Here is a 22,554-nt window from a genome sequence, read left to right as displayed (position 1 = left end):
TCTACTTTTTGGCAACGGAGACGTGTATTTGAACTCTGGTTAATGGTGACAAAAGGTGCCACGTTGAGAATAAAGGAATTAAAAGAGGCATACTCCTAACGCAAAATGAAGGGATCTAGCACACCACAGCCCGGCCAGTAGATGCTGGGTTCGAGTCTTGTGGGGGAAGGGGATGCCTGGGGGCCTAGCCAAAAAAAAAATGAAGGGATCTACCCAAGCTAAGAAAAGAAAAAAAATGAAGGGATCTACATTTTAAGTGAAACTCTTATTTCGTACAACGAGAAGATTAAAAAATTGAGAAGGACGACTCCAGTTAATATCGATAGAGACATTTATTTTAGGCCTGTTTTTTTAATTGGAAAATTTAAATACATACTTAATTCCTTTTATTTATTTATTTATTTCAAATAGTAATGATTTGTTATTGCTAATTGATCATGACCGTAGGTTACGAAGGACCCAGACCCCCAGATGCAAAAAACGGTAGAAAAATAGGAAGCTAAAGCCAACCTAAAAACCTCTCCGGTTCTTGTACCGTTTAATCACCGTTGTTGAGTGTGTCTCTGTGAAAGGTAGCGCCGGGTGACATGGCTCTCCTAACCCGAACCTCGTCGAGGCTCCCACTGCAGCTCTCGGCGGCTCAGCGGGCCCTCTCTCTCCACACCACCGTTCCTTCTCTCTCCTCCTCAGCAAGTGGCAGCACCGGCACTCCCACCACCTATGCACGGCCCCCTCCTCCCTCTTCCTCGCCACCGCCGCCGGGGATTTCCAAGGCGGCGGAGTACGTGATCTCTAAGGTCGACGATCTGATGAACTGGGCCCGTAAGGGCTCCATCTGGCCCATGACGTTCGGTCTGGCCTGCTGTGCCGTCGAGATGATGCACACCGGTGCCGCCCGTTACGACCTCGACCGATTCGGAATCATCTTCAGGCCCAGCCCAAGGCAGTCCGACTGCATGATCGTCGCCGGTACTCTTACCAACAAGATGGCCCCGGCTCTTCGCAAGTACTTTTTCTCCCCATTTCCTCTCCCTCTCTCTCTTTCAGCGACTTAGGGTCTTCAGGTCGTTGATTGCTTAGGGTTTTGTAATTTTGTTCTTCAATTACTTTGCATTTTACTTTAGCAGGAAATGGGTTTTCTTGTTAATTAGGATCTGATTGAAGGAAAATACATTATTCCTGATCAAGAGCTCCGGTGCTTATTTTGTCTAAGAAGAATTTCATTACCAGTAATTCATATTCGTAGGACATAATATTTAGTGTGTAATGTCAAATTCGAGATTAGAATGTAAATTTCCTCTCGGACAATTTTTGTCTGACGGTTGGGATAATAGTTGATTTATTATCCCTAGTCTCTGCCGCTGTAGAAAGCATTTCACTTTATGTGGTATGATGAATCAACAATTGTGATATATAAGCTTGTTCTAGCTGCCCTTTAATCGTGCTCTACTTAGGCTTTACCTACAGGTTGTTTCGCCATGATATGCCTAAAAAGCTAAGCTTTGAGTTTCCTAGCTTTTTTTATGCTGTCAAAGAGTTCAAACTACAAGATGATATCAAGCCGTTCTTGATTTCTTAGCTAACTTCTTCATGCATAGCTGTACTTCTTTTATCACTTTACAACCTTATTGTCCTTAAATTTACACTGTGTAATCAATTTTGGGTACATGGAAAAAGTGCAGACCTGGTCTGTGCTTGGCTTATTGGTATGTGGGTCTAATCAATGAGTTGTTGGAGTAAACAAATATTTGCAAAGCATTTGGGACTTCGGACTACAGTTGCAGGAGTGAAATAGAAGATTGACTTCTTTAGATTGAAATGCTATATGCATTGTTGCTTTGTTACTTATATTTTTTATAAGCATATCTAATTTTTTTCTCCATTCTCTAGTAATGATCACCCTTGCTGTTGTGTGCTATGCTTGATTCAAATGTAACTCGTTTATGTACATGTGTGGTGCATAGTTTTGTTTATAATGAAATTGGTTTCCAATTAGATCCTTTAACATTTATTTTTTAAGGTTAGAGGTTCTTTAACATACTTGCGTATGGATTTTGATGGTCACAGCTTTCTCCTTTTCACCTCTGCAGTTGGCTTAGCTAACAATTGTACATAATTTCTTTTGATTTATCTGAGTTGCCTATGGAGTAATAAGCAACTTATACTTACCTCATACTGATCTATTGTGCAGGGTCTACGACCAAATGCCTGAACCTAGATGGGTTATCTCTATGGGAAGCTGTGCAAATGGTGGTGGATACTACCATTACTCGTATTCAGTTGTCCGTGGCTGTGACAGGATTGTACCTGTTGACATTTATGTTCCAGGTTGCCCTCCCACTGCTGAGGCCCTACTGTATGGACTTCTTCAGCTGCAGAAGAAGATTAACAGGCGTAAGGATTTCCTCCACTGGTGGACCAAATAAAGGCCTTCCATTTGTATTGCAAATATTTGGCTAAAGTGTTATGAACTAATAAATCAACCTAGGGTGGTTTCCCCTGGCTAAGCACTGTGTAAAGCAAGATTTTATTGTGTCCATGTTATAAGTTTAGATCTCAGGATGCCTGATGGTGTGTTTTACTCATGTTTCCTGTTGTCCTCTGGAGCTTATACAGTAGCTTAAAACTTTGTTCCTTTGCTCTTTTCTAGTAAGGTGAATGTACTTTTGAAAGGTTGTTTATCTATTTTCTTAATTGGTAAATGATGATTACGGATTTTGTCTTACAAGAGTGTTTCCTATTAATTGGGTTTGGTTATATGTACTTCTCTAGTTGTTAATGTCTGCTCCCATCAATATTCCTTCTGCTGCGTGAAGTTCATGCAAAACACCCCTTCTGAGCTACTTTCAATAATCAATATTTCAAATGATTTCAAGTTGTCCAAGCAGGTGGTCAACACTCCAGTCTAGCCAGATTAAACAATTCTAATGTCTCCGAAATTATTTTTCACTAAAATTCCAGTCATATGGCAAACGTATGATAGGAAATAAGTGCTGCTTTCAAGAATGGAAGAACAATTTTGTCCCACTAATTTTAAGCGGAGTTCACAATCTAAATTAGTATTGTCTGTTTTTCAATTGTAAATTGAACCATACCATTGCAATTGCCTTAACAGAAATGCATCTAATCGTACTTGTTAAAAGAGTTGATGTTTAATTAACTTAATTTGTCATGATGTTTAATTAAGTTTAATTTGTCAAGTGAAGCCGGTTCACTTGAATTGTCCCTTGCACCCGCACATGGACGTGGGTTTGCAGCACCTTACCTTTTCCTTTTAGAATAAAAATTATTGCAATGATTAAAAAAAATAAATAAATAAAGGGTCCTATTTTAAGTTCTTTTGCATGGTTTACGCTAAAATAAATGTGCAATCATTTTTTACATATTTATAAAGATATATATATATATATAAATCACTTTTGTTGCTTACTATGTGCTTTAAAATTCAAACAACGGTAATGCAATTAGGAAAATTAAGTATACATGCAAAAAATATAGCGAGCTACTAGCATGTTACATCATTCCTAATATTCTAAACCTTCAATTTCATGCAATACGATTCACAAATTAATTTTGAAATATGTAAACAAAAAACAGTTTAATTTGTTTGACTTCCAAACATTCAAGAATGTAAATATATATATATATATATATAATTTAAACTGAACAGCGTCAATTTTCCAAAAGCAAACACGATCCAAACTAAAGCAACGAAAATTGGTTAATTCAAATAAAATCCACTTTCTAACATGGGCCAGCACCTATTATGGACGTTTGTTCCTGTACGTATATATATATATATATATATTATATTTTATTCTTTTATTGCAATCGGACGTGAAAGCGTATCTCATAATAAAAGATTAAAAAAATCCAACTATATAAAATGCCAGCCAGCCCGTGGCACTCACGGTTTTCTAACCTTACCCACGCCCAGTCCCTCTCTTTTGTCTGCTAGGGTTTGCGTGTTTGTGTGACAAAACAGCGATGGCCGACGAAGCTCAATACTCCTCTGGTACCGACTCAGCTAGCAATAAACGCAAGTACGAGGAACAAACCACCCCGCCTCCGCCGCGGAGGGCCACCGGGTTCTCTGCCCCTATCTCCTCATCGCCCGACTCTGCGCCTGCCTCGTACAACAGCGTTCCACCGCCCGTCGATGAGATCCAGCTGGCCAAGCAGCGAGCCCAGGAGATCGCCGCTCGCTTGTTCAACAACGCCAGTGTTGGAGCCGGTGCCGGAGCCGGTGCCGCTGGAGCACTCGACGCCAAGCGCCCTAGGGTTGAAAATGGCAGTGGCTTTGATTCCAACGATAAGGGTTTTAGCTCTGTCCCAAGCGGTTCGCCTTCTCTCTCTCTCCGTCTCTATTAAGGCTTCTGCCTGATGTTTGTTCTTATTTTTGTTTTTGATTATTTCTTGCCTTCAATATATAGTATGTTCCTGTTCGCGTTGTATTCAGTTTTACGGTTTTATTCTTAGTTATGCTCTTATGGGTTATGGCAGCGATGCACTTTATCTTCCTGGGATGTTTTTATCAGGGTTTCCTTGAATCATGTGGTGTTTAGATTCTTTAAATGTTCCTGATCGAATCTTACATTTTACTGGTGGTTGTTTGATTTCTGTCCTTGTAATTGGACGTGTTAACTAGTTGAATATCAGTGCAAACCTGACCCTTTGTAATCATCTCTGTGAAAACAATACAGACGGGAAGCCGTTCATTTCAAACTCAAACCCATCATCGATACCTGTCTCATATGGATTCCAGGGTACAAGCAAAAGAATTGATATTCCAAATGGCAGGGTTGGTGTTATTATAGGTAAAGGTGGTGAGACTATCAAGTATCTTCAACTTCAATCTGGTGCCAAGATTCAAGTTACCCGGGATATGGATGCGGACCTCAACTCTCCTACTAGGATGGTTGAACTCATGGGTACTCCGGAGCAAATTTCCAAGGCAGAACAGTTGATAAATGATGTCCTTGCCGGGGTATTTTTTCGCTTTATTGATCTAATTGCTAATTTTCCTATTTAAATGTGCTTATTTCCTTCAGCTACTTGAAGTTCTGATACGTGCAACTTAGTTTGTAATTCAGTTGAACAAGTGAAAACATCATTATTAGGCATGGGTTGAATCTAAAATTCTTCTGCATGCAATGTACCATTTTGATTGTGGTTTTTTCATTTTTTTTATTTTTATTTTTTAGTTTTGTACTGTAGTGTTTCTCATCCAGCTTTTAAAATTTGAATGTCTGGTAGATACAATTACTTTTCTTTAACTTTCAGGTGCATTAAGATTTATTAAAATTGGTACCTTTAGTACTTGTAAATGCAAAAATGCATTTCTCATCTGTTATGTCTCTCACTCGTATTATATTTGTTGTCCTGCATTGTTTGACCAGGCTGAATCAGGGGGTCAAGGTATAGTTTCTCGAAGGTTAACTGGGCAAGCTGGATCTGAACAATTTGTGATGAAAATTCCAAATAATAAGGTAAAAAGACCAGAAAGCTTTTGTACTTTCTGACTTGTATGTGGTTTGTTTTAGGATGACCTGCAATTTATACCTGATATTTCAGGTTGGTCTTGTCATCGGTAAAGGAGGAGAAACTATTAAAAATATGCAAGGTAGAACTGGAGCTCGTATTCAGGTTTGTTTTAAATTTGATAAACCATCTGAATCTCATTTGTTTAAACTGCTTAGTAATGTATGAATTTGAAAAGCATTTTCCATATCTGTACTCCTTTTAGGCTGGCAATTTGTAATCTCCTTGTATTATTATGTGTTTCGGTGATGAAAAAACTCTGATTTTATATTTAATCTAGGTGATTCCTTTGCATCTGCCCCCTGGTGATACATCAATTGAAAGAACGTTGCAAATAGATGGGACCAGTGAGCAAATTGATAATGCTAAACAGTTGGTTAATGAAGTCATTAGCGAGGTATGTGTGATTTATGTTGTGAATGTGGCATCAAGTAACTCATTGTTCATGTTGTGCATATTTTTCAATTCTACATCTAGTAAGAAAACAGCTTGCTTAATTTTTTCAAAGTACTTTTCAAAATTTCTGTTCCCTTCTTATTGGGGGTAAGGAACTTAAGTTTTGAGTTCAAATATTATTTGTTTGCACTAATAATTGCACACCTCTTCCTGCACCAAGTAGATTTGTTACTCAGATTGTTAATGTTGTTATGGCTATATTTGTTTGGTTTTGATAAGAACATTGGTTTCCTTATTGGCTTGTTTATAGTGTGCTGTTTTTATCTCTATAGTAATGATGAGAATACTGGGCCTTTACTTTAATATTATCAATTATTCCTTCATTCTGCTCAAGAAACTCCATACTAGTCTTCATATTAAGATTTTGCACTTTATATTGCCTGTTTGCTTTGCCGCAGGGTATAAGGGTTTTGAATTTGGTAAAGTATTGGTCATATTTGTTTTGGATTTTTCTCTTCTTAGAACTTATTCTCATCATGGAAATCTTTCCATGTTTCCAAGTATTATCATCTTATTAAATCACATGCTTGTCAAGATTCTACCATTTGCACTTTCTTCGCTGAATTCTGTTTTTATTTTTTTGGACATTGTTTGGTTGTGTTTGCAAGTGGCAGGTCTTATTATATTGTTTTAGACTAGTTAATGTGCTCAATACTCTAGAGATATGTTTCGTAAGCTGTTTGGTATCTGGTTATATGGTTATTGTAAAAGGACTTGTTAATTTCCTTCCCTTTTTGATGTGGAGTTATCCATATACAACATTTGCTTTTGATCTTATTGGCATGCACAGCTTAGTAAATGATGACAGTTTATACCAAACACTGGAAGAGGACCTGTGTGTGCAATTTTTACTCCTGGCGATTGGATCATATACTAGCTTATAGTTTCTACTTAGGAACTGACAGCATTGTAATTTTCATCCTCAGTATCCATTTGGATCTCTTATAGGTTAAGCTCTAACTTTATATACAGAATGTGAAACTGCATGGTCTTTTGACTTGCTATCAACATGGATTTTTTTATATATTTGCGATAAGTTTGTTCCCTGCATATAGTGGATATATGAAGAATTGTACAGAGGTGAACTTTACCTTTAACCGCCAAGGTTTTGTTAGTGGTTTTTACTATCTTTGAGTTTGTTTTAAGACATATGCAAGCTTATTGGACATTAAGTATCCAAGGCAGGTCTATTTTCACTTATTTAGGTTACAGGTTACTCATATATGGGCTGCCAGGATTATTTTGGGTATTTAAGCTCATTTGAAAGAATCCTGAATTCCAAATTTTTATATATATATATAAGTCCAACATTACAAATCGTTAATAGTTTGGTGAGCGATTGATAATTCGGAATTTGGCTTGTTGATCCATCAAATTATTTCTGTATCTTGTGACTGATATTCTTATTGGGAACTATTGTAGGGTTAGTTTGTATTGGACCATTGGTGACACCAACATGGAATCCTTTGTGTTGGTGTTCCCTCAGCATCGCTCTGGTATGGTTCTAAATCCCATTTTCTAGTATTTAGTGATGATATTGTGGAGAAAAGCTGCAGGCTTCATCTGATGGGAATTCAAGGTTAATTATAGTGACAACTTTTAGATCTTAAATAATCTTTTTCGTTTTGTTTTAATAATTCCTCCATCTCATTCTTGTTTTAAGATGATATTTATTTAAGGAAATTTATACTTTCGGTTTTCATTTTTTATTATTTTACCTTATTTATCCCTAATCATCTAGTGCTTCGTTCATTTTGTTGAAGCACAGATCCTTTGATCTTCTTCTCTCTGTTAAGATTTTTAATCAACTCAAAATCTTGTTGATATGTCTGTCCCTGACAGTGACGTTCTATATTTGGATTAATGGGAAGCGCACATTGTTAGTTATGACTCTTTTGTTACTTTCATTTTTGGGCACTGACTAGTTTCTTGTTACGTTGCTGGATTTTATTTTTCAAAAACTGTTCTAATGTAAGAGAATATCGTATCAATCTCCTATGTTCTCTTATTGTTTGTATTGCTAGTGCATGCTATATTGTCTTTGTTAGCCTTCTTATTTTTTGCACCAAATGGTCGTTGAGTTGAAGGTTCTTTCTTTTGGGATATATTCTATTATTATATTGTCTCTATTTTCCAAGAATGTGAAGTGTGCATATTCTGTTAATTTTAGTTAAGTTCATGTGGGTTGTGCAAAAGTTGATGCAGATAATTATTGCTCAATCTTTAAGATGGTCTTAAGATTTGTATCCATTACGTAGGTAGACATCTGGTAGTTATCCTGTATCAATGCCAATATATTTCTCAAGTATAAGCTAAGACTCTAAAACTATGTTTTAAATTGTATTTGACTGCTTATTGAAGGTCTTGGTTGTTTATCCTATTGCTTGGTAATGTATCTCAGTATCTGTTAAATGGGATATTTGTGGTATGAGTGCTCTTCTCACCTAGAAATAATGAAAATTTTTAATGCCTTTAGTTCGTTTTACTATGCTAAAATTAGATTTTGGGATAGATAATAAATGGTGTGCACTTCAGTATCTTTTATGTAAAAGTTTTTGTAGTATGTTGTTTTTGTATCCATTCGCTTCGAATAAGGAGAGGGTGAGCTTCTGCTGGAGTAACTCCATTAATTCAACAACCAGTACGGTATGTAGGCATTTATACCCTCTAATACAAGTATGGAATCCCTTAATCACTGTATGGATGTATTTTGTCTTTCTCACATGTATTTTGTTGATTTTTAGAGCTTTTGTAATTGCTTTTATGTTTGTTTTATGCATTCTGTGTTTTCAATATATCTCCATGTCCTGGCTTCATGGGAAGTTCGCCTTCGTTATTGTGGAAACAATTTTCTTGCAGAATCGTGTTAGAAATCCTTCAATGGCTGGAGTATATCCTCAGCAAGGTTACCAAGCACGTCCTCCTACAAGCTGGGCCCCACCTGGGGCTCCTCAAATGCAACAACCTGGTTATGGCTATGGGCAACCTGGCTCATATTCTGGTCCATCACCCCAATATAATATGTCCCAGCCTTCTTATCCTGGTTATCCTCAACCCTCATCTGGTGGATATCCCTCTAATTGGGATCAATCAACTATGCCACCAACTCACCAGAGTACTCAGGGAAGTGGTTATGATTACTATGGTCAACAACCGCCTCCACACCAACAGCAAAACCCTGGTGGTCCTGCAGCTCCCTCAGATAATACCGGTTACAATTACAGTCAGCCGCCAGCTTCTGGCTATCAGCAAGGACAAGGTTACGTGCAAGATGGTTATGGTGGTTATCATGCAGCTTCTCAGTCTGGGTATGGTCAGCCACCAACCTATGATCAGCAGCAGGGTTATTCTGCACCACCCAGCTATGGTAACGTAACCAACCCAACACAAGATGTACACAGTTCCTCCTATGGATCGCAGGGGGATTCCACGCAAGTACCTCCCGTCCAACCATCTTCAGTGGGCCAGCAAGGATATGGTTCCAGTCAACAGCCTAGCCCAAACCCAGCAGGTTATCCACCTCAAGGAGCTAATCAGGCAGGTTATGGGAGTCAACCACCTGCTCAGCCTGGTTATGGGAGCCAACCACCTGCTCAGCCTGGTTATGGCCCTGGATATGGAGCACCTCAAACTCAGAAAGCATCTGCCAATCCCCCGGTTTATGGGCAGGCCACACAATCACCTAGTACCCCGGGAGGATATGGTCAGCCTGCTGCGCAGCCAGGTTATACCCATTCACAGCCGCCACCAGCTAACTATGCTCAACCAGATTCTGGTCCACAACGTGGTCCACCATCTAGCTACAGTGCTGGAGTTTCTCAACCAGGATATGGGCCTCCGCCTTATGGTGCACCTCCAGGCAGTCAGGGTAGTTATGGACAGGTACCGCCTTATAATGCCTCTTATGGGAGTGGTTACTCTCAACCTCCTCCATATTCTGGTGATGGAAATGCTAGTGGAAACACTCGAGGGGGTTATGATGCAGCACCGACTTCACAAAATGCTCAACAGGGTGGCGTGGCCAAATCATCCCCTCAAAGTTAGATATGTTTTCAATTTGGATATTCTCATTTTGGCACTTGTGGAATGGATCGGTGTAATGCTGTGTATTACTGTTAGGTTCTTAGTGGTTTGAGACATTAGCCTCACTGGTATTTGTTATGTTTTTCAAGCATTTAAGGTTTTGTATGGATGATTGTGATCAGAATATATTGGATTTTAAAATTTCTGGTTCTTATTTAGATTTGTTTTTCTAAGTAGATTACTGGCTTCATGTATGGTGCTCTTTCTTAATTCCATTTTTTTATTTTTAAATTTTATTTTATTTATTTGTTTATTTGGGAAATACTTTCAGAGAGCTTCGAATTTTTTTATCTATGTAAATTATCCTTCGTACGTCCTATTTTCTTTGAATCTAAATTTGTCTATTTCACCCGCACAACTTTGATAAACATACAGCTTAGAATTATTCACCAAAACAAACAAATGAGATTAGAATTGAAATTAAGATTGAATCCAAATAAAAACTTCCATCTAATTAATCATCCATTCTGTATGCATTTGTCTTGAGTGTTATAAAGAAAACCCGGTAAAGCTCCAACTCAACTAATGTATCAAAATTAATATTGCAGCAGCTTAAATATGTAGTTCTCCCTCAAATGAGATGATTCCTGAAAGCTGTAATCATTTTTGGGGATAAAAACAAAAGAAATGCTAGGATGGAACCAAAGAACAACTTAATAGCATATCTGACAGGGTCATGATCAATCTCTTGAGAGGTACTCGTTGCAGTTGTCAAGGCTCTTGCTGATGGTAGAGCTTCTACTACTGCTTCTGCCAGATCCGTTATGAAGGAAGAGGTACAATTAAGAGCAGGAACACGACCCCAATTCTGAATGCCAGATTCAAGAGCCAACTCCTTGTACTCCATATCTATTTCTTCAAGTGTCTCAATGTGCTCACTGACAAAGCTGGATGTGAAGTGGATGTAAATTAGTTTCTTACATACTCCTCTATTATCTTATAAGAGCTAACATTAAGACTAAAACCTAAACACGGCATCAATATCATAATAATGCGCCCTCCAAAGTATCCGGTGAACTAAAATCAACTACCCATATGCTGCTTTAGCTTCTAAGGATGTACCTGATTGGAACGGCTAGGAGACTTTTCACACCTTTCTGACCAAGCTCAACGATAACTTCATCAGTGTAGGGCTTCAACCATTGTACAGGACCAACTCGACTCTGATGCCCACCCAACCAGGAAAAGTAAAAAGGAAGTCAACACCAAGAACAAAATATCTGAATTGATTGTCACGCCACTAAATGGCAACCAAAGCTTATTCTATGAACACCAAAAGAAAGTGAGAGGATACAACAAAAAGCCACATTTTGGTAGCTAGAAAGAAAAATTGAATGTAATATCCATTTCAAATAATAAAGCATTAGTAATAAAACCATGTTTATCACACTAAAATATATGACCAAAAACTTCCAAAAACCATAGTCAAATATTAGCATGTGTTAAAATGACAAGGAGATGGATTTGGAAATCCCATGTCTACCTTCAAAAGCCAAAAGTGTAATATTAACATGTGTTAAGACAATAGTTTTTTCTTTTAAAAATAATTTGATTCCTTTCTGAATCTTTTGTAAGGTAGACGAAAGGTTCTTTTTTCTTTTTATTATTATTAATTTTTAAACTCACTTTTAGAATTTTAAAGAAGTATTTAAAAAAAAGAAAAGAAAGAAAGAAAGAAAGAAAGAAAGAAAAAAGGTGACAAGGAGATGGATTTAGAAGTCGTGTGTCTAGAAGGATTCTAAATGCAGATAAAATGAGACCCGTTCTTGGGTAAATGACAAATTCACAGACAAATAATTTGGTAGTAACCTTAAAATTCCACTTTCATATTCTTGGATCCATATTATCAGATAAAATTTCATACCACACCTGGTAAGCAAGAGTATGTTCATTATAGACTCCTCTAGCTTTCAACTCTTGCATAATTAAGTAGATGCACTCCTCCATTTGATCTTTGTATGGATCTCCTGCTTCTTCAACATAGCTGACTGGAACACCATGTGCACTGAAGAATATACGAACCTAAAATATAATACAAATTTTAGAAATACGTTGCTTCAGCAGTATAGTTTTGGATAATTAGGCCAACTGGTTTCTAAAACATACATTCAAGTTGCATCATGAGAATTTTTTCAAGTAAGTCATTCAAATAATCATACCCACCTCTGCAGGCTCAGTAAAACTCTCTAGCTCCTTCATTATCAAGTCAGCCACAGATTTAATATAACCTTCTCTTTGATACCATGATTTTATAATTGAAACAGGCAGCCTTGACAGATAGGCATCTTCCCTGACAGGTAAGTCTTATTCAGATGGGATGATCGAGGCAAACAAGAATGCATTATCTCATGCTTCAAATAATTACAAAATCAGAAACATAATAACCTGAATTCACTCTGAAGCACACGTATGCTAGATCCAGTTGTAGAGATGGAGAACTGTGGATAAAGAGGCAGCACAACAAGCCTTGTTATCCTATCCTTCTTAATCTGTCATAGGTAAGAGAAAAGTCACACCCATTTGACCCAATCAGTTAGCAGATAACACCTTGATTACAAACTGAAGTGTAATACACATAAAGCTAGCATGACCAAAGTTAAGAAGCCAAACAAAAAGGTAGAACATTACAGAGAAGCTAATACTAAAGCTTAATTTCAATAAAGAGATCAAGGACTAACTTGCTGAATTGCTTCCTCTGTGAATGGATACCAGTACCTCATTCCAATATAGACATTTGCATGCAAATTCTTAGCTTCCAAAGCCATTTTAAGTGCATGTGCCTGGAGCAAGTACCATAAACCAAAAAAATATAAGTAATTTACCATTCAAACAAAATGACATCATAAAATACCAGCACATAATACACCCACCTCCAAAGGAAAAAAATGGTAATTAAAATTATTTAAAAAAAAAAAAAAACTCAATAGTGTTCTATAAACTAGGAATAGATTTTGTCAAAAAAGAGAAATATGAGATGAAGTCAAAACTAAGTAAGAGAAATGCAAGATATATACCTGCTCATCTGTGATCTTACGCAAAGGTGAACCACCTCCTATAGCAGCATATCCTTCTTTACTTTTAGGAGCACGAAGCACAGAGATTAATTTAGCTAATGGACGTCGGATAAACTGAAACAAACTTGGTAGACGGATAATATCCTGTCACCAACATTCAAAACATATTAGCATGGCCCCAACAAATGTTCTACCATGTTGACAAAGATAAGACAAGACACTGAAAATGACTAACATACCGGATCGGCAAACAGGTTATACAAGAAAGGTTGAACGTCGTTTAGCGTTTCTGGTCCTCCCAGATTTAAAAGCAGCACTCCAATCTTTTCTTCTGTTGCATGTGAATGAGATTCTACCAGCGTTCCATCATATTCACAAACTCCCACAGAAGAAAATGTTTTCCCAACAGGGTTTCTCTTGTCAATGGGTTGATGCGATTCTCCAAAAGTTGCCTGCCTATTATCCCTGGAGCTAGAACACAGCATTGCCAGTGGTTGAGTTGTTGAATTATGCTGGGAATTCTTAGATGAATGGCATGAGACAGAGGTTCTGAATCGGGTGCAAGAGTGTGACCTGCCAATAAAGGGCTCAGTGAAAAAAAATCTTTCTATAGTAATGAAATACCGAAAACCTTTGGCTATGTCTTCAAAGGAAACAAGACTGATGTAACATACAGAAAAGTTTCTCTTTTCTATCTAACAACTTCGTCCAGCTGTCTAAAGTAGCCGGTAATCTTACACCATAAACAACACCCAGATATGGAAGCCTAAGCAACAATCTTCAAATAACGCTACCGCATTGTAAATCCAAGAAAATCTTTCAAAAAGCAAACAATTTCCCGTTGATTTCAATTTGATCATCAAAAGGGGATCATTCAAAAATTATATATATATATATGTGTATATATATTATAACCAGCAATCCTGGATTTACTAGATGGACCATTTGACGATTAAAAAGAAAACTGTGATCGATGATTGCTTATTAAAAAAAAGCGCTTACAATGAAAATTTGGCATCTGAATTGTAAAAATTCGGACCATAAAGCTTGGTCTTGGGAAGAACACTGGAGCAGGAGGTCACATCCATGGCGTGAAAGTGGTGCAAATATTAGTCAGAAACCCTGAAAAAAACCATAACGTTATTGGATCACTTCAAATTGTAGAAAGAAAATAAAAAATAAAATAAAATAAAAGGTGCTAGAGAGAGAACGCAGATGGGAAGCGAATTTTCCCCAGAATTTGGGAAAAAGAGTTTTTAAGGGGTTAAACTTATTGGTTGAAGGCACAATAGCAGAGAATTTGGAGTTTTTAATTAAAATAACAAAAAGAGAAGAAACCAATTTAATTGAAAAGGTTCAAAAAGAATGCGTAAATTTTAAAGAAAGAAATAAAATAAAAATACAAAAATGAATTCATACTGGGTGATTGTGCGTCGCGGAGACGGGTTGTGGGAATTTGACCCGCGGGGGGGAGGGGGGGGGGGGGGGGGGGGGGGGAGAGAGAGAGAGAGAGAGAGAGAGATATGGGAAAGAATATGGAATTTTTTTTTTATTTTTTTATTTTTTGGTTTGGTGAATCAAAGAATATGGGAGTTTTGTTTTTATAAAGAGAAAGGAAGAACAAGTCCAGAGGAGTCCGTTGTGGGTGTTTGACTTGAGCGTAGCAGACCTGACCAAACAACTCACCGACTCACCCACCCTCTTTCCCCACACGCACCACACCCACAAATCTTCCTCTTTTGTCAGCTGCTAACCCTTTTACTCTTTTGCTGACGTGGCATTTCTCTTCGGAAAGGGAAATTGGACCAGGTGCGCACGATAGCAGCAACCACCACCGCCATCTTAACCAACGAGGAGAGCAGCAGAAATTTCAGCACTTTAATCCTATATTTATATGCGATGCGAACCCACAAGATAGAGCGGAAATCAAAACCAAAAAATCAACATCTTTAAAATTTATATATATAAGCAAAGGATTTGTTTGGTTTTTCCACAAAAACTGACTGACATTTTGAGATTTTAGTTGTTGAATGAAAATTCAGTGCCGGAAGGCGAAGAATCCAGAATCGGAAATTGGAGACGGTCAACGATTAGCTTCGAATCGGTTTTTGCATCGCCTGCGTGTAAACAAAGTAAACCCGCCATTTTCCTTTTGTTTTTTTTTTTTTTAGTTCGTCGTTTAGTATTAGTTAATGTTCCACGTCACGATTGGATATTTTAGTCCAAAATCACTCCAACAGTACCGAATCGGTCCCTTTTGGTAATTTCAGTCACCCGCGGTTTAGGGTTTTAGGAAAGCAAAGCCAGGCACTTATAAATGGGTTCTTTAAGATGCGCCTAGATTGTGTGGCTAGTCTGGGTGCCTCTTCTTTCCCCCAGATCTTCAATCATCCATCATCATCTCCCTCATCGCTCAGCCTACCACAATGTCCATACCCTAAAGCTGCAACCTTTCGTCAAAGTATACCCATCTGCTAAAATAAAGCTCTCTTTTTTTTTCTTTTTTTCTTTTTTTTGTTTTGGGGTTAAAGCTGGTACTGTCTTCGGCATTTGATTTAGGATTTTGGTTTAAAACTAATACGATAATCAGACTGTTGGTTTGGTTTGGCATTGTTCATTTTGAAATATACATAATCACGCGGCTCCATAATCGAGTCAACAGCAGGCGCCCGTTGGTGGTGACCCGACTGCCGCTTGGAGCCCATATTGAGTTTTAACTGGTAGAAGATCCATGAAATTCAGCCTTTCGTTGTTTCATGGCACAATTACCCAGTAACATTCTCACTATCTAAATCATCTTCCTTTCTTTATGTTTCTGAATTTCTATTTCTAAATGAATAGGATAAGGCGAATTGGCACTTAAGTCAGACACGGGTGTTTGTTGATGAATCCCCATAACAAGCAACCTTTTGCATGGTGCCTAAAAAGAAGCTACTGATCACGATTGGAGGGAACTGCTACTTCTGCATAGTTCTTTTCAAATTTTAAGCAGCTAAATTTATCGATGAATGAATTAGCTTTCTTTGGAATTAACAAAGAGTTGGTGGTTTGGGCTTTCATTTTTGAAAATCCTTGTGTTGGGAATGCGTATCTAGTTTAGTTAAGGCAAAATGCTCTGATGTACATGTTTGCAGGTTTCTTTTGCAGTTATGATCCTTTTGAATCTTTTGTTCTGAGCTCCGCTGCCCCTTGGTCGAACAGCTTCCATCATGTGATATTTCTATAGCTTTTTGGAGTTTAATTAGCGTGGTTGATTATAATGAATAGATGGGTGCTATTTGCATGCGAAAATCTTATTTCACTCATGGAACTTGTTTGTGATCTTTACTAGGCGTTAGAAAACATATACAACTATTCCCCATACACCATTAGGCTTTCTAGAAAGCTTTATAAACTACCTTAGCTGAGTTTCCTTTCTTTTTTTTATTTTTTTATTTTTATTTTTATTTTTATTTTTATTGTGGAGATGTCTCTGGAATTGGTTTTGAATCTGAAGCTTTATGAAGTTCATAGTGCCTTCTACTTGGGAGAGCAAGGTAAAAAAGAATTCATGTTGTTTGTGTCAATGAGTGACCTACAATAATAATGCCAATCAAGCAGAAAAATAGAAGCATTCACTTCTTGAAAAAGGCTCTATAATTGAGTCAACAGCAGGCGCCCTTTGGTGGTGACCCGTCTGCCGCTTAGAGCCAATATTGAGTTACTGGTGGAAGGTCCATGAAATTCATCTCTGTTGTTTCATGACACAATTATCCAGTAACATTCTCAAAAGTCTGGATCATGTAGCAAATGCTAATCTTTTGGTTATGATTTCCTGTTTCTAATGCTTTAGTTGCAACTATGTATTTGAGTGACGAAGTGTAGATTGGTATTGGCATTGAAGGCAGACACGGGTGTTTGTTTATAAATCCCATAACAATCAACCTTTTGCATGGCGCCTAAAAACAGTTACTTACACGATTGAATGGAACTGATTCTTTCGCATAGTTTCCCTCAAATTTGAAGTAGCTAAATTTAATTGAAAATTGACATTGTTTAAATTATTAAAATCGTTATTGTTTAATTTAATTCAATTCTTTGAGAGCTGAGACGGGAAAGTGATCATATAGGCTCATAAAGAGTCAACAGCTATAACCATTTCCATGGTGCCTTGTCTGCCGCTTGGTGCCCATATTAGCTGGCCAGATGATGATATATTAATAGCTTAAAAATGCTTTTCGTTTCAAGCTGCTATATATTTTTGGCAACATTTCTATCATGATTTCTCACCTTATGTAATATATACGTTTTGTTGAAATTGTAACACCGCGCGCTCCTAATTTTTTATCTAAGTATGTTCACCACGAAATTATGGTTCAGGAGTTTGTGAATGTCTTTGATATATAGATGATGATATACAGTAGAAAACTCACAGCATGATTATTAAACTCGTATTTCTGCAGTTTATTTGATAAAACATTTTCAATCAAATTAACGGAATCTAAATTGTTTTATGGGACTCTTTCGCCATCCTGTATGGAAAGTGAAAAAGTACTAAATTATAAAAATTGTTAAGATGAGAGATAATAAATTAATAAATTTTTTCCTCGCTTCTTTAAGAAAATTGCGGGTGATCATTGTCTTTGGAAAACCATCGAAGCATTCTCGCTGATGTTGGCGTGTAAAACGATGTTCATCAGCGGAACAAACATGTGTTTGTGGGGTGGATGAACTGGAAAAGAATCAAATTTGTTAAGAAGGAAAAAGGAGCATGGAAAAGAATCAAATTTGTTCTTTTCAGCCAAAAAGAAAAAACGAAGAGAGTTCATATTAAAGGCATTCTCTAACCATTCCTTTTCCAAAGTGGAGGATTCCCTGATGAGAAATAGTTGTGCTTCAAACTTGGTCTTGAATTGTTTAATTCATTTGACAACTATGATTTCTAGCAAATTTTCTTTTATGTTTTTGGTTTTTTGGGTGAAGAAATTTTCTTTTATGTTGTTCAAGGATTAAAGTTTAGTGTTTAGATTCCTGTATAAAACCAGCTTTGTTTTTTTTGTTTATCCAAGAAAAGCAGACGTGTGAAGATGTTGAGGGAAATAATATGAATGTGAAAAAGCCATCAAATTATTTGGGATGTCAAAAATGTGCTAGTATATTTTATTTATTATTCTACTAATGAATTATTCCTGTTTGTTTTTTGGGACCACGATTCTATCATATGGCTGTCCACAATTAAGTAAAATAAATTATTAAAATCAAGATTATTATAATTATTATCGAAAAAAAATATTATAATAAAATCTTTACTTTAATTTGTGAACAAAGTAAATTACGTTTTCCAACCAATTTTTGTTTTTACTTTAATATGTAATTTTCAGTTTTAATAATGATTTTTTTTTATTTTTTTATTCCTTATCAATTAAACCCAAAAAAAAAAAACAAAGAAAAATTGTTAATACCCCAAAATGCCCCTGTTTTTCTAAGTTAGGAAACCCGAAAAATGAAAATGTTTTTAGGGAACAAAACGCCTTTTCAGCTCGGGAAGCAAGGGCGTAGAGAAGAAGAGAATATCGAAGCGGTGGAGGGAGTCCAAAACGCAGAACCCCGTGAAGCAAAGTTGGCTTAAGCTTCTTAGAGTACCAAAATTTTGGTTTGCATCGCTTCAATTCGATTTTGGTGGTCTCTAGCCAAAACTTTTTCTGTTTTAATTGAGTCAGAAATGGCTTGCTTACATGACCATAGTTGCGAAGATCACGATTGTTCCTCCGATTGGTCTCTCTACAAACACATAGACCTCTCCAAGGTATACGTAATACAATAATCGCTTCAGCCTTTTTTGAGTTTCTTATCCACGTTTTGTACTTATTGTACTGTTATCCGTTTTACAATCACTCCACCTATGCTTTTGCATTTTAACCATCAAGCTGAAATTATCACGCCCGTTGTTGAAAAATTGCTCCCAATGTGTAATTTTGGTAAGAATGGAAATTACCCTTTTGCTTAATGTTGGAAAACTAGACCCTAAAATTCTTTAATCTATGCGTTTTGTTGTGTTTGTAAAATTGGGGTAGGAAGCTTTCGTTTCTTGATAGTCGAGTTTTTACCGTGTGGCTGCTTTTTTTCTTCTTTTATTTGGGGGGCAATATTTATGGGCTTATGTTCGCTGAGGATTTGAACCTCCTCCTTTTGGTTGTCGTTTAGGTATCTGCTTTAAACGAAGCTGTTCCAGGAAGTGCTAAGTCAGTTTTCAAGGCTTGGGAGCAAAGGCTGAATTCTTCAGGGGTAATCAGCTCTTGCATTTATTATTATTGTTGTTGTTGTTGTTAATATTACTTTCAATTCCTGTAACTCTAATCGTTATGTTTATGCTTCTAATCGGAATTTAAAGTTTGAGTTCTAAATAGAACGTACAAAATGGTTTTAGTGACTGGTTTCAGATGTAATGATTTGCATAGATTCTTTAATAATTGCAAAGCACTGTATTATAATCTTAACGTCCCAGAAATTATCTTATACTTCCTATTCTTCTTTGACATGCTCAATGTTTACATTTTCTTACTTATGTCCAGCAAAATTTTCAATTAAGATTCTATTTTCAAGATATTTTCTTTATATTTGTAATTCAAAGTACTTTGTTGGTTGCATTTATATATTCTCGCTAAATCCTCTTTTCTGAACAGGAACACTTGGAAAGCAATGAGGGTGATCCTGAATTACTTGTTTTTGTTCCGTAAGTGGTAACTTCTGTTATTGTTCCGTAAGTGGTAACTTCTTTTGTCATCGGAAAGAAAAAGATCTTTAGAATATGAGTTCGCATAAATGCTTTCTGTAAAAAAGATATTAATCTGTTGAGCTTCTTTCTTGTTATTTTACTTTTCTTGTATTTCTTGTTTCTGATGTTTTATCCTTGGGAAAATATGAGTAATTTTTTGTTTATTTTGATCCCTGTCAGAACTTTTAACAATCTTCCTTGATTTCTATACGGAAACAACCAAATGCCTTCTTGATTTTGCTACATGTAATCAGGGCTTTTCTTTGCCTGCTGAATGGCACCTGTATTCACTTTGTTTCTATTTAATGGTGATAGATTTACATCAGATGTTAAGATCAAGGGCATATCAATTGTTGGCGGATCTGATGGAACAAGTCCTTCCAAGCTGAGAGTGTAAGTTGAATCTTTTGATCTTTTCCATGCTATGCAATCATTTTATTTTATATTGGTTCAATACTGAAGTAGAATTATGAGGCAAGAAGACTGCTTTAGCAATTCTTTTGACTTAGCAGAAAAGATAATTGTAATGCACATATTTTATTATAATATAACACCACTCCCCCTCTCCTGTTTTCCCTGTCCATCCACTAGCCTTTATGGTAAATCAGAAAACAAAGTGGTAAATTTTGCTATCGTTTTTTAAAATTATATAATTGGAAAGGAGAGAAAGAGATATAGAAAATAAATTGATTTGTGTTTTAGTATATAATATATGTGTGTGTGCATGCGCATGCGCACATGTATGGCATGCTCACTCATTCTGTGTGATATGTAATAGATAATAATGTTGAAATGATCATATGAAGGAAACCAATTCTCCTTTTTGGTTTTTCGCACCTGACTACCTGTTATTATTTTATGAGAAAAGTTTGTGAGATTTTGTTCTTTTAATTAGGTTCATCAATCGAGATGGCATTGACTTTTCGGATGCTCAAGGTATGCAAGCCATTCAGGTATGCTGGATCTTATCTTGTTCTGGAGTCAGTTGAATGATTTCAACATTTGAACTTATTTTAACATTTATTTACATTCCAAGGAGTGGGAGTTGGTTGAGAATTTTCAAGGAGTGTTGGAGTACCAAACAAGGTAATTGATGGGGCTTCCATCTTCTTCTTTTTGCTTTTTTTATTTATTTATTTATTTATTTTTTTTTGGGGGGGGGGGGGACAACGAAGAAGTAGTTGACTAGTTGTACATATTCTTGATAGCCATTTCTTCTACAATATAGTTATGTTTAACAAACACTTACATTTATTAATATGACTAGATATTCCAAATTCCAAAGTGTAGCAAATATCACATTGCACTTTCCTGAGAATTTTGGTGGTGATACAACTCAGATACACTACATTGGCTTTAAGGGTGAAGCTACACAGGTAATTAATACCAAAAAAACAGGTTTATTGTTTTATCTTAGCACTGCAAAACATTTTGGTTATTTATTTGTTTATTTGTAATATTACATGATTTTTTTCTGTTCGTTGTTAACAGTTGAAGAGGGATGTTGTTGCAACGATTGTATATGAACTCATGCCAAATCCTTCTGATCACAAGTAAGTGTTGATTACTTTTGCAAAATGGTAATAATGGTCTTTGCTGAACAGATTAAATGTAGCTTCCATTTCAATAATATATGGATCTTCTTTTTGTGCTCTTATTTACAGAAAGTTCAGGAACACTGATTATGGTGAATGCATGCTTGCTTAAATTCTGCTGTTTGATGTCGGTGGTCGATATGCATAGAACTTGAATAACCTTTTTTGTTTTTTTCAGTTGCGTGATATCCTTTAAACTGTGGATAAGAATTCATTATAGAAATGCATGCTCTATTAAGTAACTCGTTTTTTTCATGTCATGTAAATGTCAAGTGCATTTTAAAACTCTATGCTGATGCCTAAAAATGTTTGCATACATATGGTATGTAATTGTATGTACATATTTGCCTAAGGATTTGTTTTGCTCTTTGCAGGACAAAAGCTGAAGGTGGTGGAGGCCTTTCTCATGTGGAATGAGAAATTTGTGCTCCTTGTGTTTCTTGAGGTGGTTGTGGAGTTGAATTACTTTTGTACATGGATAATATATTATCGATAAAGGCTTACTAAATAATGGCACCGCTCTTGTATTTTCTTTATCTTAATGGGTGGATAACTGTATTTGGAGATGATCGAGGAAAAAAAAATAATTTAAAAAAAAAAAAAAATCTATGCTGTTGACAACTTAAGTGTCTTAACGAATATCACTGGAATTGAACTTTTCTTTAATTTGTTTTAGATTTGTTTGCTGAGTTAGTTGTACCTTTTCCGTGCTTTTTAGCTTCTTTGATCTAATCAGGTGTTTTAAAATGAGGCTGGAAGTTTAATTCAGAACAAAAAAATTTCATGGACTTACTGTTTTGAAGACAGTTTAGGCTATGATGATATTTGAATTAAGGATGAAAACATTGATTAACGTTTGAATCCAAATTCTTATTGAGTGTTTATAAAAACCAATAAAAATCTATATTAGTTGTGTAAAATAAAATTTTAGTGCTTGATATGTATATATATTTATATATATATTATTTTTGTCGAAATCTGGATTATTTTATCGACCTTCGAGAGGTTTTATATGAACACATATAAACGGAAAGAGTAAGTGTATGTTAAAATTATAGAATGAAAAATTTATCTTAAAATTTTTCAACTGATCGAGGACGCAAATAAAAAA

The 22,554-nt window shown here is 36.2% G+C and overlaps 4 protein-coding genes across 4 annotated transcripts; 3 read left to right on the top strand and 1 right to left on the bottom strand.

Annotated features, from left to right (window-relative positions):
* Positions 1 to 436: 436 nt before the first annotated feature.
* LOC107420169 (NADH dehydrogenase [ubiquinone] iron-sulfur protein 7, mitochondrial) lies at positions 437 to 2,728 on the top strand. Its single transcript, XM_016029065.4, has 2 exons — positions 437 to 1,006; positions 2,192 to 2,728. The coding sequence occupies exons 1-2, from the start codon at positions 588 to 590 to the stop codon at positions 2,424 to 2,426; spliced, it is 654 nt and encodes a 217-aa protein (XP_015884551.1). The 5' UTR covers positions 437 to 587; the 3' UTR covers positions 2,427 to 2,728.
* Positions 2,729 to 3,851: 1,123 nt separating this feature from the next.
* LOC107420113 (uncharacterized) lies at positions 3,852 to 10,238 on the top strand. Its single transcript, XM_016028985.4, has 6 exons — positions 3,852 to 4,339; positions 4,704 to 4,987; positions 5,400 to 5,489; positions 5,575 to 5,646; positions 5,822 to 5,938; positions 8,857 to 10,238. The coding sequence occupies exons 1-6, from the start codon at positions 3,988 to 3,990 to the stop codon at positions 10,039 to 10,041; spliced, it is 2,100 nt and encodes a 699-aa protein (XP_015884471.1). The 5' UTR covers positions 3,852 to 3,987; the 3' UTR covers positions 10,042 to 10,238.
* A 268-nt stretch (positions 10,239 to 10,506) lies between these two features.
* LOC107420114 (ferrochelatase-2, chloroplastic) lies at positions 10,507 to 15,242 on the bottom strand. Its single transcript, XM_048476437.2, has 11 exons — positions 15,103 to 15,242; positions 14,514 to 14,978; positions 14,097 to 14,216; positions 13,334 to 13,667; positions 13,095 to 13,238; positions 12,759 to 12,860; positions 12,466 to 12,569; positions 12,244 to 12,370; positions 11,950 to 12,102; positions 11,143 to 11,243; positions 10,507 to 10,967 (listed from the first exon to the last, which is right to left on the bottom strand). Exons 3-11 carry the CDS (start codon positions 14,180 to 14,182, stop codon positions 10,652 to 10,654), a joined length of 1,467 nt encoding a protein of 488 aa, XP_048332394.1. The 5' UTR covers positions 14,183 to 14,216; positions 14,514 to 14,978; positions 15,103 to 15,242; the 3' UTR covers positions 10,507 to 10,651.
* A 3,336-nt stretch (positions 15,243 to 18,578) lies between these two features.
* On the top strand, positions 18,579 to 22,132 carry LOC107420062 (uncharacterized). Its single transcript, XM_016028927.4, has 9 exons — positions 18,579 to 18,879; positions 19,278 to 19,358; positions 19,757 to 19,806; positions 20,164 to 20,241; positions 20,744 to 20,801; positions 20,885 to 20,934; positions 21,116 to 21,224; positions 21,340 to 21,401; positions 21,818 to 22,132. The coding sequence occupies exons 1-9, from the start codon at positions 18,796 to 18,798 to the stop codon at positions 21,858 to 21,860; spliced, it is 615 nt and encodes a 204-aa protein (XP_015884413.1). The 5' UTR covers positions 18,579 to 18,795; the 3' UTR covers positions 21,861 to 22,132.
* The last annotated feature ends 422 nt before the right edge of the window (positions 22,133 to 22,554 follow it).

Source organism: Ziziphus jujuba, chromosome 5, assembly GCF_031755915.1.
Source record: "Ziziphus jujuba cultivar Dongzao chromosome 5, ASM3175591v1".
Taxonomy (NCBI): domain Eukaryota; kingdom Viridiplantae; phylum Streptophyta; class Magnoliopsida; order Rosales; family Rhamnaceae; genus Ziziphus; species Ziziphus jujuba.
The sequence above is the reverse complement of the archived record's forward strand: the minus strand, read 5'-3'. Positions and strand labels throughout refer to the sequence as shown.

Coding starts and splice junctions, on each gene's coding strand:
- LOC107420169 (XM_016029065.4), top strand. CDS start 588: ATGGCTCTCCTAACCCGAACCTCGTCGAGGCTCCCACTGCAGCTCTCG. Junction 1,007..2,191: donor ATGGCCCCGGCTCTTCGCAA/GTACTTTTTCTC, acceptor TCTATTGTGCAG/GGTCTACGACCAAATGCCTG.
- LOC107420113 (XM_016028985.4), top strand. CDS start 3,988: ATGGCCGACGAAGCTCAATACTCCTCTGGTACCGACTCAGCTAGCAAT. Junction 5,647..5,821: donor GAACTGGAGCTCGTATTCAG/GTTTGTTTTAAA, acceptor TATTTAATCTAG/GTGATTCCTTTGCATCTGCC. Junction 5,939..8,856: donor TTAATGAAGTCATTAGCGAG/GTATGTGTGATT, acceptor ATTTTCTTGCAG/AATCGTGTTAGAAATCCTTC.
- LOC107420114 (XM_048476437.2), bottom strand. CDS start 14,182: ATGGATGTGACCTCCTGCTCCAGTGTTCTTCCCAAGACCAAGCTTTAT. Junction 13,239..13,333: donor ATAACCTGTTTGCCGATCCG/GTATGTTAGTCA, acceptor TGTTGGTGACAG/GATATTATCCGTCTACCAAG. Junction 12,103..12,243: donor GTTTTACTGAGCCTGCAGAG/GTGGGTATGATT, acceptor ATTATATTTTAG/GTTCGTATATTCTTCAGTGC.
- LOC107420062 (XM_016028927.4), top strand. CDS start 18,796: ATGGCTTGCTTACATGACCATAGTTGCGAAGATCACGATTGTTCCTCC. Junction 19,807..20,163: donor GAATTACTTGTTTTTGTTCC/GTAAGTGGTAAC, acceptor TAATGGTGATAG/ATTTACATCAGATGTTAAGA. Junction 20,802..20,884: donor AAGGTATGCAAGCCATTCAG/GTATGCTGGATC, acceptor TTACATTCCAAG/GAGTGGGAGTTGGTTGAGAA.